Source organism: Lachnellula hyalina (assembly GCF_007821495.1).
Source record: "Lachnellula hyalina strain CBS 185.66 chromosome Unknown contig00060, whole genome shotgun sequence".
Taxonomy (NCBI): Eukaryota; Fungi; Ascomycota; class Leotiomycetes; order Helotiales; family Lachnaceae; genus Lachnellula; species Lachnellula hyalina.
The window spans coordinates 1-15594 of record NW_022157174.1 but is presented as its reverse complement, the minus strand read 5'-3'; the positions used below and the strand labels follow the sequence as shown (position 1 = coordinate 15594).

General features: G+C 47.1%; 5 protein-coding genes and 1 non-coding gene across 6 annotated transcripts; 3 read left to right on the top strand and 3 right to left on the bottom strand.

Moving 5' to 3' along the window:
• Positions 1-1717: 1717 nt before the first annotated feature.
• mpaDE_1 (Cytochrome P450 monooxygenase) lies at positions 1718-2617 on the bottom strand (the record flags this gene model as incomplete). The annotated part of the gene is made up of 1 exon (XM_031149379.1): positions 1718-2617. The coding sequence occupies one exon, from the start codon at positions 2615-2617 to the stop codon at positions 1718-1720; it is 900 nt and encodes a 299-aa protein (XP_031005641.1).
• Positions 2618-3275: 658 nt separating this feature from the next.
• Positions 3276-4040, top strand: XPT1 (Xanthine phosphoribosyltransferase; the record flags this gene model as incomplete). The annotated part of the gene is made up of 3 exons (XM_031149378.1): positions 3276-3308; positions 3358-3816; positions 3879-4040. 3 exons carry the CDS (start codon positions 3276-3278, stop codon positions 4038-4040), a joined length of 654 nt encoding a protein of 217 aa, XP_031005661.1.
• A 473-nt stretch (positions 4041-4513) lies between these two features.
• Positions 4514-5722, top strand: ddh (D-2-hydroxyacid dehydrogenase; the record flags this gene model as incomplete). The annotated part of the gene is made up of 3 exons (XM_031149377.1): positions 4514-4682; positions 4744-5091; positions 5145-5722. The coding sequence occupies 3 exons, from the start codon at positions 4514-4516 to the stop codon at positions 5720-5722; spliced, it is 1095 nt and encodes a 364-aa protein (XP_031005662.1).
• A 3255-nt stretch (positions 5723-8977) lies between these two features.
• Positions 8978-9137, bottom strand: LHYA1_G004417. The gene is made up of 2 exons: positions 9095-9137; positions 8978-9013 (listed from the first exon to the last, which is right to left on the bottom strand). It is a non-coding gene; the product is annotated as a tRNA-Val (tRNA).
• Positions 9138-10525: 1388 nt separating this feature from the next.
• Positions 10526-11315, top strand: Dpm1 (Dolichol-phosphate mannosyltransferase subunit; the record flags this gene model as incomplete). Its single annotated transcript, XM_031149376.1, has 2 exons — positions 10526-10632; positions 10685-11315. 2 exons carry the CDS (start codon positions 10526-10528, stop codon positions 11313-11315), a joined length of 738 nt encoding a protein of 245 aa, XP_031005663.1.
• A 178-nt stretch (positions 11316-11493) lies between these two features.
• Positions 11494-14492, bottom strand: LHYA1_G004415 (uncharacterized protein; the record flags this gene model as incomplete). The annotated part of the gene is made up of 2 exons (XM_031149375.1): positions 11494-13434; positions 13494-14492. 2 exons carry the CDS (start codon positions 14490-14492, stop codon positions 11494-11496), a joined length of 2940 nt encoding a protein of 979 aa, XP_031005649.1.
• Positions 14493-15594: the final 1102 nt, after the last annotated feature.

Genomic DNA, 15594 nt, shown 5'->3' with positions numbered 1-15594 from the left:
ACTTCATCCTCTCCTAGGTTTCTTACTTTGCAAGTTGTTTATAGTTTAAATATTAAAAACTTCAGGTGTTGTTTAAAAGTTTCCTAATAAGCTCAAGTCTCGCTTCCGCTTATAATACTTGGTCAGTTGCTAGCCATATCGTTCAACCTATTCCTGTAATTGTAAGGGTCGATTTACTTTGTCGAAATACGTTCACGGTTATCTATAGTGTTGTCAAATCCGACTAGCGGCCCTTCAGCTTGCTATGCTCGTCGAGCCATTGGCCAACGAAGAACTTCTTATTCTCAGGCTGAAAAAAATTTGAGGGCATTAGGTGGTGGGTGCTAAGGCTGATTTTTACGGCAGATTCTGGTCGGTTTGTTTGTTCAGGGCAATTTGAGGCTATGTTTAGGGATGAAGTTTTCAGGAAAACTTTCAACTATACATCAGTATTTACGGCTTGATTTAAGCCGGCCGCATTGCCCATCACGCAACCCCTTAGGTGTTCGAGCTTTTCCTTGGCTTGCACAAAATCTACCGAACCTTATATCAAAGTTGTATATGGAATTGTGGTCCACGTCTGCCATTGGTGAAGCAATGCAATCTCTTATAAATGACGAGCCACACCCGATTGAAGGTCTCAGAGACTTGGGTATGAGGTGAAACTAGTCGTGCATGGTGAAAAATCCAATTGGCAGCATGCTATATATCCATTCGCTACTTGAGGACGATGAAAACTCTATGTATTTGTAGAGGGAAATGTTTAAGGGATAAATTGTGAATTTGCAGTGGTATTAATGTTAATCATAGTGCCCCATGTAGTATCAAGATATCCCGGGAGAGTCAAACACGATCCATTTCAATACCCTCGCAGAATCTTCAACCATTTGGGCAATTTCTAGCTTCCTGTTGGTAACCATCTCATCCCAAACTGAAGTTGCCTCTATGCCATTCCACATCCGAGCAAGCATGCAAGCAAGAAGATGAACACCAATCGCCTCTTCACCTGAAGTGACAGCTGCCCACATGCTTGTGCAATCTGCACCTACATAACTTGCGAACACTCCATCCGTAATGTTGGGGCGAGGATTCACAGATTCCAATTTGCATATCTCTGAAACACGAGTCCCATATGCCTTGTAGGGCTCGGATGTTGGGGGGATCTTGGAGGCAAAAAGAGCGCCAAGTTTTCGTGCAGTTTTATGGACCGAACCTTCTTCTGCTGTTGATTTCCGGTGCTTCGAAATCATGCGACCTACCCCTTGAAACTCTGCTGGAGCCTCGAGCTTCACGAGGGTGAAGTCAAAGTTGAGATTCGCCAGGGACACTGCGTTCTCATTGTGCACCGAGGCCAATGCGGTGGTAACCCGGCCGACAGCGTTACTCATTTTGAACAATTCGAGTAGATGGCGGAGGAGATTTGGTATCTAGAAAGGGGTTAACATATGGAGAAATCAAAGGCTTTTCGACAGAACGAGGCTGGAATATGCTTATAAGACGCCGGTGTCGAGGTCCCATGTTCAAAAGCCGCCACATAAATCTGCCTGCATATTGACACGGCATACCAGTATTTGCCTGACCAATCCGGTCAGACTGCACAATTTTTCTACGTTGCCTGTAGATGAAGAGAAATATTCAGCAAGCAACAGCAAATTTGCAGTTGGACGGCAGCTGTCGCTCGCTATACCATTTTTGGGTACTAGCAGTCTGACATCAAATGTATTTTGTGTGTATTTCATTAGCTCTTGACAGCCCCCGCAAAATCTTTCAAAAATAACCATCTCCCCTTCTCCACCCAACCCTTCTCTTTAAAATCATTCGCATACTTCGGGAAGAAATCCACAACATCCAACAAAGTATCATCATGTGCCATGACAACCAATACCTCATCCCTCGCATCCGCTTCCATGACTTTCCCAATTGTCCTCTCCGCTTCATCTGCATCATGCGCTATAGCGCCCCCTCCTTTCGCAATAGTATAGAACGGCTTCGTGCCGTCGCCATCTCTATACAAATCCTCAAACAGAGAGCCAGGACAGGGAGTGCTGCTGCCGAGGCTGAGAGGGTTGGGTGAAATGGATGAGGGAAGAGGTAGGTATTGCGAAGGTCGGAATTCTCCAGCATGGTGGCACGCATCACCTCCCATGAAAATAAAGGTATTCGCTGTGACGCGAGCAAGTCCACAGACATGTCCAATAGCATGACCCGGACTATCCAGTAAATAAAACGACCCGTCGCCGAAATAATCAAAAGCGTTAAAACGTCCAATTTTCAAACCTTGGTCGAAAGAAATCTCGCGCAGTTCTCGGTTTTTATAATCGCTTTCGCGGATAGGAGATTCTTCATTGGCTGGATAGCCTGGCGTGAAAGCGTCTTTGAAACCGGGTCCTACGATGAGTGCGGTGTGAGAGTCAAAGGTCGATGGGTCGCCGAGATCGAAGAGCAGCTTACGGTTTGAGGGGTGCTCGATTAAGAAGGAGAATGCGGGGGCTGCTGTGAGAAGAGTGTGGCCTTTGATTGCGGGTGATACGAAACCCTCGAGGGGGATGCCGGAAATGCGGCTTGTGGTGTCAATTATACGGATGTTGACTGTGGTGGTTGAAGAGGGGATTTTGAGGTCTGGTGGAGGTTGAGCCATTTTGAGATGCTTCTTAGGTAGCGTTTGTGAGGAAATAAGAAGATGGGTGTTGTATAAGAGATCATTGATCGATGTATCAAAGGGAATAATGTGTTTCCCAAGGTATCTATTGAGGACGTCAACGTCTCGAGAGAAGAGGGTCTGCTGGGTGCTCGAGCTGACGTCAGACCATGGTTTGAAATACTACAGTAGGTGAAAGTTTGAAAGAGTAGAGAAGGTCAAAATGTAAAACTGAATCTGGAGGTTCCTAAAGCTGCTCTCGCAGTTTCCTTCTTGAAAATTTGGTAATACAGTCTGCGGGGTGGATTAAGGCTGGCATCAATGCCTCAGCCTCGTGGAATCATGGAAGCGGGGTCGGATTGATAAACGCACGTATAGGATAAATGCGCTCGTTGCATTCTGTCTGAACTTGGACAAGTTTGGTTTAAATAGGTTGTTTCGATTATTTACAGACGTGCTTTTATCAAAATTACATAGGCGAGTCCCGTTAGTCCCCTCCTTCCAATTCCATCTACTTGAATTTTCTTACCGGCCGTGAAAATGTGACTCTTTGGATCACACCCCACACAAGAACTATACCTTGAGTGCCCCTGTCAATACCCCCCTCTCCTTCAAAGCGTACCTTCTAGCTGTACTCTACTCTTCTATTATCTTCAAGATGGTCGTCAAAGAGTATGTGACCTATAACCAGGTTCGTCCATACCCCTCCCTCCCCTCCGAGTCCCTCAAATAACTGACAGCCGCGCGACCAGGTCCACAAATTATGTCAAGAGGCTGCCCCTCGAATTCTCGACGACTTCAAGCCCCAGCTCATAATCGCAATCGGCGGTGGCGGCTACGTCCCTGCTCGTATTCTGCGATCATTTCTCAAGCAGCCTGGCGCGCCCAACATCCCCATCCAAGCCATCGGTCTCTCGCTGTACGAAGAACTACCCTCCAAACATCCCTCGGGATCCAACACACCCGGTGCTGTAGAATTGCCCGGCACGAAGGTTACTCGAACGCAATGGTTGGACTTGACAAGTTTGGGAGAGATGGAGAACTTGGTTGGGAAGAGGATTTTGATTGTTGATGAGGTTGATGATACCAGGACAACATTGGAATATGCTGTGAAGGAATTGGAAAAGGATGTTGAGGCTGCCAGACAAAAGTTGGGTGGGAAGGCAGAGAAGACTGTTTTCTCGATATTTGTGCTTCATGTAAGTGAATCGCGGGAGAGAATGGCTCTTGGAATGGACCTTACTGACTATCTTCTTTACAGAATAAGAATAAAGAGAAGAAGGGTCTTTTGCCGGATGATATGCTCAACGAAAACCGATACTTGGCAGCCAGAACTGTTGGCGATGTTTGGATATGTTATCCTTGGGAGGCTAAAGACATTGAGGAGCATGATGAGTTTGCTAGGAAGCAAGAATCGAAGTAGAGAGACTATATTATACCGGCAGTGTCTGGGCTTATGAATACGTTGGCTCTGAAGCAGAATCCTTTGACCTCAACTCTATGCAAAGTGCAAAGTGCATCCATACTGCCTGTCCTATCCTGTCATACAGTACAGCCGTTGCGATAAGAATAATCTTATCTTAGTGTAGCGTGCACCATCAAAAAGTGGGGGTGGGGTATTTTGAGACCGGGGATGTAGGTCAGACGGACCGACCTGGATACTCTTTTGAGACCATCGAGGGGTTCAAGATCCTTGCAGATTCAGAAATAACGACATATTTGCCGCATATTTGCATTTGACACTTACTAGGTCCATACTTTTGTGCCAACGTCAATTGATATCTATCTTCGATTTCTAAGCACTTTTTGCACTCATATAACCTCCCAATCCTTTCAGTCGATGATACAAATATTATTACCAAGCAGTTGTTAGCCATAACCATTACATCCACAATCATGGGAGAAGCACCACCCCAAGAAAAGGAGCACATCCTCTGCATGTCGCCATTCAAGGAAGACAAGAGCATCACGGATAGCATTAAGAAGAAGCATCCTAATGTTAGCATCACATATCGAGAGTCATACTACAAGAAAGGGACACCGCTAGATACACATATTCCAGACGGTACTACCTCCCCCGCACATCCCATATCAAGTTCTCGACTCCCCAACTGAAAACTTTGCAGAATTATTAAAAGATGCTACTATTCTCGTCACCCTGTTCAAGCTCCCCACACCCAAACAGGCCAAGAATCTCAAGTTCATACATCTCTTCAGTGCCGGCGCTGATCGACTCCCCGAAACGCCGATATGGAAAGAAACCAATATCCCATTCACGAACTCGTCGGGCGTCCACGGACCTCAAATTTCTGAATGGGTGATCTTGCAGATTCTAAGTGCTTCGCATAAGGAGAAAGTGATGGTGGAATGGCAGAAGAAACATATCTGGGGAAACCAGAGCGAGCTGGGCAATTTGCGGGATGGCGTAGGACAACGCCTCGGTGTCCTAGGATACGGAGCTATTGGACGACAAAGTACCCTCTCTCTTTCCTCTCCTTTCCTCTCACACATAACTAACACATCCCAGCTGGACGAATAGCCAAAGCCCTCGGCCTCGACGTAATCGCCTACACAGCCAGCCCCCGCAACACCCCCGAGAGCAAAAAAGACCGCGGATATATCGTCCCCGGCACCGGTGATCCAGATGGTGTTATACCCAGCAAATGGTACAGCGGACTTGACAAAGCATCCCTCCACAACTTCCTCTCACAAGACATTGACATCCTCCTCGTCTCCGTCCCCCTAACGCCCCAAACACGGCATTTTCTCGCCGCCGCCGAATTTGCGATCCTCGGCAAGAAGAACGCCTTCATCGTCAACATCGCTCGCGGCGCGATTATACAACAGGATGATTTAATCACTGCTGTTAAGAAGAGTAAGGACGAGGGGGGTCTGAGGGGCGCGGCGTTGGATGTTACGGATCCAGAACCGCTGCCGGCTGATAGCGAGTTGTGGGATTTGGAGAACGTGGCTATCACGCCGCATGTCAGTGGATTGGGGACGCTGTATGCGCAGAGGAGTTTTGAGATCTTGGAGAGGAATTTGACGAGGTTGGAAGATGGGGATAAGCTTATCAATGTGGTGGATAGGAAGAAGGGGTATTAACTACTTTGGTGTTTGACGGCCTTCTTCCACAGTACCTACCTAGATATATACTCGCGGACGCCTCACATGTAGGCTGGGTGATTTTTGACTCCAATTATTTATTTACGCTAGTTTGCCCCGCTCTGCTCACCATATGAATTCGCGTCTGCCACTTTTTTGGTTTGTTTCCCTTTCAGCCTTGCCTCTCAATGCGCCCCCCCACCCCCTTCTTCAACTGGGGGGGGGGGGCAAGATTGAGTTGCGCGCAAGCCGTTCCTTCTGTCATCTGTCGTTTTTTTGTTCGATTACTTTTGCAAGGCACCAAGGCATGGCGTCCGGGGTGGTCCTTTGTTCGATTTCTCCTGTGGCAATTCCCAGGCATTCACTTAAACTTCCTTTTTTTCTCCCTGGGTAGATACTCCCTCGGATTGAGCAGAACCGGATTCATCAATTTTTTATTGTTCCTCCGCAGTTTCCCAGATCGACTTCACCGACTTGCTCGATCTTCTCTCCTTCCTTCGCACAAAACAAAAACAAAATGCTCACTCCGCGGTTTCCTCTCATAAATCCCGTCGCCTTGTCTCCATGGCCGACCCGGAAGCGGTCTTCATCAATCGTAACTGGCCTCATCGAGTCTACCGTTTGTATAATCAATTACATCGACGTTCGGTAAGTTTGAGCCCCTTTTGGCGGAATGCCAACATTACCCAGGATCATACTGACGGTTGTGCTTGCAGAGAAACGACAGCACTGACCACTAAAGGATTACAAGATGATGCTCCTTCCTAACATATATCAATTCTACGTTGTTGCGTGGGCTCGAGAAGTTTGCTGCAGAATTCTGATGGAACGCTAGTGCTGGCCAAGAATGATTCCTAGCGTTCTATGTCTTAGACTCTTACTTCAAGATCTCATCGTTCGCCCGAGGTATATTTGTGAAATTGGAAAGAACCGCTGAGGCTATTTCGACAATGAAAATGGCAGTCCCAGCTGTCTTTGGTCTTATTCGGGACGCACTTTCTTCGATTCAACTTTACGCTCCTAAACAGAAGGAACATTATGATGGATGCCGCTTGTGTTTCGAGCGCAATGGCGCAATCTTCCGTGGTCACTCAGCACGAATTGATCATCTTGTGGAAGAAACTCTCTTGTGCTTTTGCAAACTCACTCGTCCCAATCTATACAATTCCAACTGTCCGGTCGCTCTCCTCGAAGAATCTCTCAGCCTTGACCTTGATACGTATCCGCAGACTCGCAATTCCTCACGATGAGCCCTGAAACCGAAAAGGCCACAACATCTGTTATTGGGTTATTACAAGCAATTCGGCTATTCAAATCGGCAACTAGTTATATTGTCGATCCTGGCATCGTGAAAATACTAGACAAAGAAAATGACGATGACCTTGCTCGAAGCATACTCCGCAGAACTTCTCAGGGAGGACGCCAGTTACTCCAGACGCGAAACATCTCCGAGCAAATTATTCAAGAACTCCCTCTAGTCTTCAGTCTTCAGTCGACAGTCTGTCAATCTGTCATGTTTCCGATACGAACGCGGTGTCTATTTGATCGTAGCCTCCGTCAAAATGCCAGATAACTCCAAAGATCTTCGCTTGTATGTTGGTTCAGGGAGAGGCAAGGTTGGCATGCGAGGCCGGGGCCAAAATCACACCGACCCTCGATATAGAATGCGAGCAATCAACCGAGGGCATGGAGGCGATGTCTATGAATTCCTCGAGCGCGAGGGTTGCCGGATAGATGTTTATTGCTTGGCTGCTTGGCCAGAATCCGAACTAGGGATTTTCGCAAACGATTCTGCGGATATTCTTCTTGCAGAGGCTACTTTCATCGGACTTCTTGATACATCTGATCGGAGCGCCCTGCGGCCATTCCTTGCCAGCAATCGCTTGTTACCATCCTCCAAGTCTTTTCAGGGTCTGAATGTCGCGTCCGGGCTTGAGCCAGCTAGAAGTCGGTATACGACCAACAATCCTGTAAGAGATGACGCGTTTATGGATGAAGATGACGAAAAGGTCTTGAATGATGGGCTAGATTCTATGTTTAAGGCGGATCGAATCGCGATGGAAAGCGACTTTGATACCTGGTTCAAGACGGCAATGTCAACAATCGCGGCAAGAGAAGCTGCAACACTGAGGAAGAAGTCGGACAACGTCAAACTCCAACAGCAGAAATGGAGAGCCGAACAGCCCGCCGAATTCAACAAAGCACAGAAAAAGGCGAAAACCTCACAGGCACAAGTTTCGCTCGACAAATTTCTCAAAGAAGGTCGGACTCGACAAGTTGTGACTAGGCATCACCGACGCTTTAATATCAAAGGAATGAATTTTCACGTGCCAGGTAGATGCGAAACTCCTGGCGGCGGTCCGGTTACATTAAGACTGAATGTTTTGGCGAATAGGGATATAAGGGATGTAAATAATTTCGGCGGTAAATACCAAGTCACGATGGAGGGAAATGGGGAAACGACATTCTATACCTTGAAGGATTTCTCAAAGGGGTCATCAACTGAGGATGAGATCGTTGCTGGCTTTGATAGATGGTTTGAAGAAGCGGAGATGGTTGGCACTTTCGCACCAGCCGGTTCGGTCGTGAGAAAGCGCAAAATATCCGAAGTTGATGATGAAAGAACATCCTTTTTTTTCTTGTGTGCCCTTAAGGCTTCAACTCCGGGGTTCTTTGTTCCGTTGGCTCAATCCAGAAAGTTTTCATGCTCTTAATTGCCAGCGTTAGTCTACTCTCTCCTCTGACATGTGATCTAAATCTTGCCTATTTGCTGGCGGTATGGCTTTAAAATAACAGAAAAAAGACGCGATTCGCATAAAACCCATCTTGATATTAGTGCTTTAATAATTCAAGACTCAATTTTCGTAGTGACGAAGTATGAAGAAGCATAGCGCTTGGTTAATAGAATTGTAACAATCATGCAACAAAAGCAAGCAGACTCAGCGGAGTAACATGGAAAAGGGGTTACAGCCAAGTGATTAATTCCAAAAGAACTGATATTTGCGCTGTGCATAGGAAGAAGATAAGGGCTAAGAAGAGGAATATGTCACCAGGGGAGACGGAACTAGAAAAGGCAGACTAAGAAGTAGAATCAAGTGCGCATATGTATTATCTAGATCAGACTTTAATACACCAAGTCATATGACTAGAAAGGTCGGGATGCGGTGCGGTTTGGGATGCGGCTTAAGATGCGGTCCTATTATCCCAACAAAAATAAAGCTCGGGAGATTATAGAAAAAAATGAGAAAAAATATATGTCCTTGGAGAGACTCGAACTCTCGACCTTTGGATGGCCAGGCTGTCAACAACCTAATCATATAGATTTATATGAGACCAACGCTCTGTAATGATATTAGTTAGGATTCTAACTGCTGTGATTCTGATGTTCTTACCTAACCAACTGAGCCACAAAGACTGATGTTTTTGACACAGAACTTCTTATCTTAGTAGATACGACCGTCAACAATTTGTCCCGGCAAAGCGAAGCCGGGCGGTGAGGGTGCGTGGGTGTTCAGCAACAATTATGAGCGCTTATTTACTTCTAGAATAGCCTCGTCTTCACTATAAATTAGTTCTAATGCCCTATAATTATATATTTCTATTTTATGCTAAAGTTCTGTATTCTTAAATTTATTGCAAAATTGTAGGCGAGTCAAAGAGTTACAAGTTAGCTAGCTACTAGGGGAGGGAGCGGAGCCTCTAGAAGCCTTTAGCGAAAACTCCACCATAGTGATCCGATCCTTTATGTTTTGACTCCTATAATGCTTTCTCTATAAACACTACTATCCATAAAGCCTTAGACCCTTTAATATTATTATGCTTGCTAAACGCAAAAAGCACTACTTGTTCTCATCAACTTTTAATATCCTACGCCACCTAGCATATTATATGTTCGTGCTGCTTTTTCTGTCCACCACGAGGCTTCTTCCTTTTACAAAGACGGCTGTAAAACACTATAAGGGGTTACTCCTTACCACATATTGCCTTGCAAGTATCTCTCCACTAGATTACCCAGAATCGTAGGAACCTTACTACAATAACGTCTTCGGCGAATACTCGAATGCTAGGTAGGCTTCCAGCATCCCTAACTACTCTTGGAAGTAGCTACTATTTGTACTAAAAATATGGCTACGAGTAGAGGTCATCAAACGCGCAGTTTAGTATAAAGAATCAAAGATCAAGATTAAGTAATATTATATTCCGTAACCATTAGCGGAAACTCGAAGATCATCGACAAAAGAATAGCTGGGAGACAAAGGACGATCTGCAATATAGAGCTTATAGCCCAGACTTTATAAAGGGGGAAGAAGATTAATCCTTGGAGCGTGTATACTTGACTTGGAAGCTATGCTTTTATGGCCTGAAATGAGCTAAGCTGTCTACGAGAGGAAGGGGGTATGGAATAGATGTGAGTGGTCGGCATAATAATTTTCTGGCGGTGGAGCTCATTCCTAAAAGATCTTTAAATGGCCGGCACGAACCGTTCAACAAACTCCAGGTTGTGGGTATCTCGCAATATATATAGAGCATTTAGAATATAAAGAGAGGTATAATTGTAGTCCATAGATTTTGATCAACCTAAGGTAGTACCATAGGGGGTTTGCTTACTAAGAAGGGCTAGCCCCTGGTGCATCATCAATCCCAATCCAATCCAGCCCAGCATCGACGTCGTGAAATTTCAAGGACACATTTCAGCCTCATTACCAACAAACTCAACATCACGCTCCTTTAGCCCTTGATCTATTTCTATTTTTTATAATCCGAATTCTACTTCTTCCGCTCCTTAGCCACTTTTTCGTCATCATGGCTCCCACGACCAAAGACAAATACTCCATCATCCTCCCTACATACAACGAGCGCCGCAATCTGCCCATCATTACATGGTTGCTCAACCGCACCTTCACCGAGCAGTATGCGCGTCCCATTACTTATCCAACCCCCGGACACTGACAACTCCTGCAGAAACCTCGACTGGGAACTCATCATCGTTGACGACGGCAGCCCCGATGGCACCCAAATCGTCGCAAACCAACTCGCGAAAGCCTACAGCCCACACGTCCTCCTGAAAGCGCGCGCTGGAAAGCTGGGCTTGGGAACAGCATACGTACACGGCCTGCAGTTCGTGAGTGGCAACTATGTCATAATCATGGATGCGGATTTCTCCCACCACCCGAAATTCATCTCGCAGATGATCGCGAAGCAAAAGACGCTCCCGACGAACGGCGGCTATGATATCGTAACCGGTACACGGTATGCTGGAGATGGAGGCGTATACGGATGGGATTTGAAGCGGAAGCTGGTTTCGAGGGGAGCAAACCTTTTCGCGGATACGGTGCTTCGACCTGGTGTTAGTGATTTGACTGGCAGTTTCCGGTTGTATAAGAGGGCTGTTTTGCAGAAAGTCATCGAGAGTACGGAGAGTAAGGGATACACATTTCAGATGGAGATGATGGTTCGGGCAAAGGCGATGGGCTGTACGGTTGCGGAGGTCCCGATCACGTTTGTGGATCGTCTCTACGGTGATTCGAAATTAGGCTCTCAGGAGGTGGCCGAATATGCTATGGGGGTTTTGAGATTGTGGATGAAGGTTTAGAGCAAAGTTTTATTTCTTCATAATCTAGAGCTACCCTTTCTACCATATCAATCGACAGTGTCGATTTTATCTACTTTCAAGCACTTCTATGTTAAGCATAATATACCCAGCACTACTGACGAATAAGCAAATCGGACGTCGTCGAACCCCACAACTAGAAATAATACAGCTCTACCACTTAAGATTTCGAAAACTCCTGCGCAACATTGACCTTTTGGTTTACGCTTTTGACACCCAGTGCAGACCTCTTCTGCTTCTTCGTAGGCGGAGCGCCGTCCTTTGCAAAGCTACCGACCTCAACCGATAAGCCGTGAGTTTCAACCAGATGTCTCGCCAAGCTCTCCTGATTGAGTTCCTCCATCAGATCACAAAGAGCAGGAACCCCGTTCGCAGATGCAGAGCTAGCAGGGCAGAGCACAGATTGGACGCCGTCCATAGCCTTTAGATGTCCTTCGATATGTGCAATGTATGGTCTCATATCAGCAAACTCGTAGAATTGGGTCGTCAGCCCAGCCCGGTCGTCAAAGAGACAGAAGATACAGAAGGACGGATGCGCCCATCTGTAGCTTTCGAAGACACCTGCGAATCCGTGGCTTGCAATAGCAGATTGGACATCGTCGATATGTCCCCTCAGGTGCTCCTGTTCAAGACATTCTGTCCGAGGAATCCACACCTGGCAAAGTTTGCACCAGAATACCAAGATATCCGGATTGATGACACCCCCAGCTGATTTGAGGGGTAAGATCTTCGATGGTGCTGCGTGCTCGGTAATCAGATGTACTCGAAAGTCATGGAGACTGTCGTAGTCGGTAGCATGGTCAAAGCAGACATACTCTTTCGACTTTGCTTGATGAGCATGCTTGGAATGAGATCTATGCGAACTAGTATCGTCGTTGTACTTGTACGTGCAAGGCTTTTTTCTGCCTGGTACAGTCATGGAGCAAGTTGTGCAGGCTGGAATTGTGCTCTCCTTCTCCTTCAAACTTTCCATGGTGAGCTGTGCCATTGTTCTCCCTTGACACAATACAACATGTTCGTTCTCATGGAGCATGCCGATGAGAGATTCGTCGCAGGCAATACAAGACAGAGTGCCAGGGTGTGGCTCTTGGTTGGGGTAGAATCGGTCTGCACAGTGAAGATGGTTGAGCTTTGTGACCATGTTGCTCGCAAACTCAGTTTCCGAGAGAGAGGACGGTTGATCATACAAGAGCTCCGAGAGATCAGATAGGAGAGAGTGTCGTGCAAGTGGTCTGGCAGCAAACTTGTTGGCAGATTTGGCTACAATGACAGGGTCTCCATTCGATTGGACGGCGTCCGATTCCAAAGCATCAAGGTCTGCGGTCAGGGTATCTGCTGATCTCTCCATGTCATTCTCGTTCTCGTCAAGCAGAACAGGGTCGATCTGCTCAAGGTTCGCGTCTTCCACATCTGCTGCCTCTATCATCTCAGACACTTGAGAAGCTTTGTGCTCCAGCTCGGGCGGCTGCTCTTGAATCTGCTTTGGAGAGTCTCCGCCAACTTTAAAGAATTCTTTCCACTCAACTTGGAATTGCTTGTTCAGTAGATGCCCTTCCCTCTTTACATACATATCTTTGACCTTGCGGTATTGCGAGATCAGGTCTGAATCAGGGGTGCCGATTAGCGAAGCATCGAGAGAGCCATACTTCTCAATGAGCTGATCACCAAGGGAGCATTGTTGATCCAGGAGCTCCATCAGCTCTTTATCCTGGTGCACATCTTGTATCCCTTGGTCGGAGACACGGTCTGGCGGTTGTGAGGTTCTGTTCAGGAGTGCACTGGACATTCGTACGACAGACTTCTCGTCTAAGCCAAGGCGAAATGCTTGAAAATCTATGGACGACGTGGTATTGCGATATGCTGCCCAGTATGTGCCATCAGCATCACTATGGCCCATGCGAGCACAGCGCTCCTCCTTTGAAGCTTTCAATGCAAGAATGTATGCCCCCCCACGGCGGAGCGCACCGGCCATCATTTTGTTCTCGAGCCCCATGTGTCGGCTGAGGTCATTAAGCTGTTTTGTGAACTGCTGATATCGCATGACGTCGTTCTCGATCAATGGTGTGTTTGCAACCGGCTTACGAAGAGCATTGCGAAGTACCTTTATGTAAGATGTAAGCATGGTGTCACACAGATTTGTAGGGAAGCGCTGCAACTCACTGGTGTCTCCATCTTGTCAGGTCTGATGTGGATTCTTGTCCCACCCGCTTCGCATCGGACAGCGTCCAAATCTGCCCAGCTGGTGATGTTGTGGAAGACTTGGTCGATTAGACCTAATATCAAAAGCCATCGTAGACTGTCCTCTGCAGCGAGGTGCAATGGAAGTAGTCGAAGAGGGATGCACTTCTCCCTATTGCCCTTCTGACCTGTGTTCTTCAGACCCGAGAAGGTTAGCCGTGCCTCGAGTTCAGCTTTACCATCTGGACCTGGGAATGCAAAAAGCTCGACATGTTGCCAAGTGAAGATCTTCTCGGGATTTTCCGACTTCCACGTCTCCCAATCCTCATATGACATCGATGGTCTCGTGAGCTCGCTGATGCGCCCATTGCAATCGATCATCAGATTGATAACAAGAGCAAAGGTTAGAATATCGCGAGTGGTGAGCTGTGAAGAGCAGTATGTAGGATCGAAGAAGGAGCGCAAGCACTGTGATACATCCTTTGGCGTAGCAACATGCTTCTTCCTCTGCTCGTAATGGGTCAGACCACGTCTGACCATGTTTGCCCGGACCCATGAGAGTGTGTTCTTCTTGATAGTCTTGTCGACAGGGTTCTTCGCAATCTTTGCCGCTCCAAAGAGGCCGAGCAACACCTTTTCCAAAGAGCGTACAGAAGGAGTGTCCCGGATGGTACTATGCATTGTCGCTGCATAAGGCTCGATGAAGGCTTTTAAGACCTTGAAGGTGAATTGAGGACCTCGGGCGGTGAAGAAAGCCTCAGTTTGCTCGAGAGTCTCGACAATCTTAACGTCAGGACCGCTGGCCATCTCGATGAACGTAGCTTTGCATCTAGCATGTTGATTTCTCGTTTGAATGCTGAGTTTAATTTCGACTTCATCATCCCATTCTCGATTGATGAAACGATCCTCGGGAGCTTTGGCAGCCTCGCTTTCCTTGAGCTTCTTTGCGCGTCTTGCAGCGTAGAAGGAACGTGGTGGCATCTTGACAAATCAAGTGTCAAATTGGACGGCGTCTAAACAGCTCAGATAGAGATCAAATCATGGATGAAGGATGGAGAATAAGGGAAGGAAGGAGTAGTATTCTCACAGTCTTCCGTGGTACGAGACGCGTTGGGCAGGAGCTCTGATGTACCTCATGAAAAGGGAAGTCACCACCCTCCCCCTTTTGGAATTAGTACCTTGGATTGCTCGCATTTAGCTCACCTGTTATCTAGTTAATCAATTGGTTTTGACTCGTTTCTAGTTTCAGGAAACCCTTAAAATCGCCTTCCTTCCTATGCCTGGCTATAGTTATCCGTGTACGATCGCGTAGCCAGTCACTCAGTCTCTCACTCAGCCCTTAGTCCTCAGTCCTCTCTCAACCCTCTCTCTCGGCCAGCGAAGACGGATCTCTCTGCCTGTACGCGGCGCTGGCTACGAACTGGCGATGCTTTCAACAAGTATTCGTCTAAGCTGAAGAGAGAACGCATTCGGCCACCTGTCCTCTTAAAGTACCTACCTACCTACCTTTACCGACTACACGCAAAGCCCTTGACGACAAGGCCGCATACTACGAACATACACTTGCAGATATAGGGAGGAAGACTTGGAGACTCGAGGCGCGTAGACTATTGCAGGAACTGCCACCTAGCAATCACGTCCTAAGTCGCGCCCTATAGAGACGTTGTGAACCTCATTTGAGAGCAAAGCTGATTACATATACCCGGAAGGAGGAAAGGTGGAGCGTTCTACAGGTTAGAGAGAATAGGTTTGCTTGTAGAAGGCAGGACATATATAGACGCGTAGGAGGGGGTTCTGCGAGTAGCAGTAGGGGGTTAGGGAAGGAAGGAAGGGAGAAAGAGATATGGAAGGCCTTGATATTAGCTAGCAGGGAGGAAAAGAGAACTGGACGCTTTCCAAAACAAACTACTTAACTTATCTACGGAGTGTTTTCCCCCTGTCTTCCTAGCTAGTCACGCCCTAATGCCCCCTGGGAGGCTTGGATGAAGTCTATATAGCTTCTCCCCCCGGCGTTAAACACCACTAAACTAAACTAAAACCCTCTCTCTCGGCCCCCACGGCAGTGCCCCCGGAGCCAGCGGAG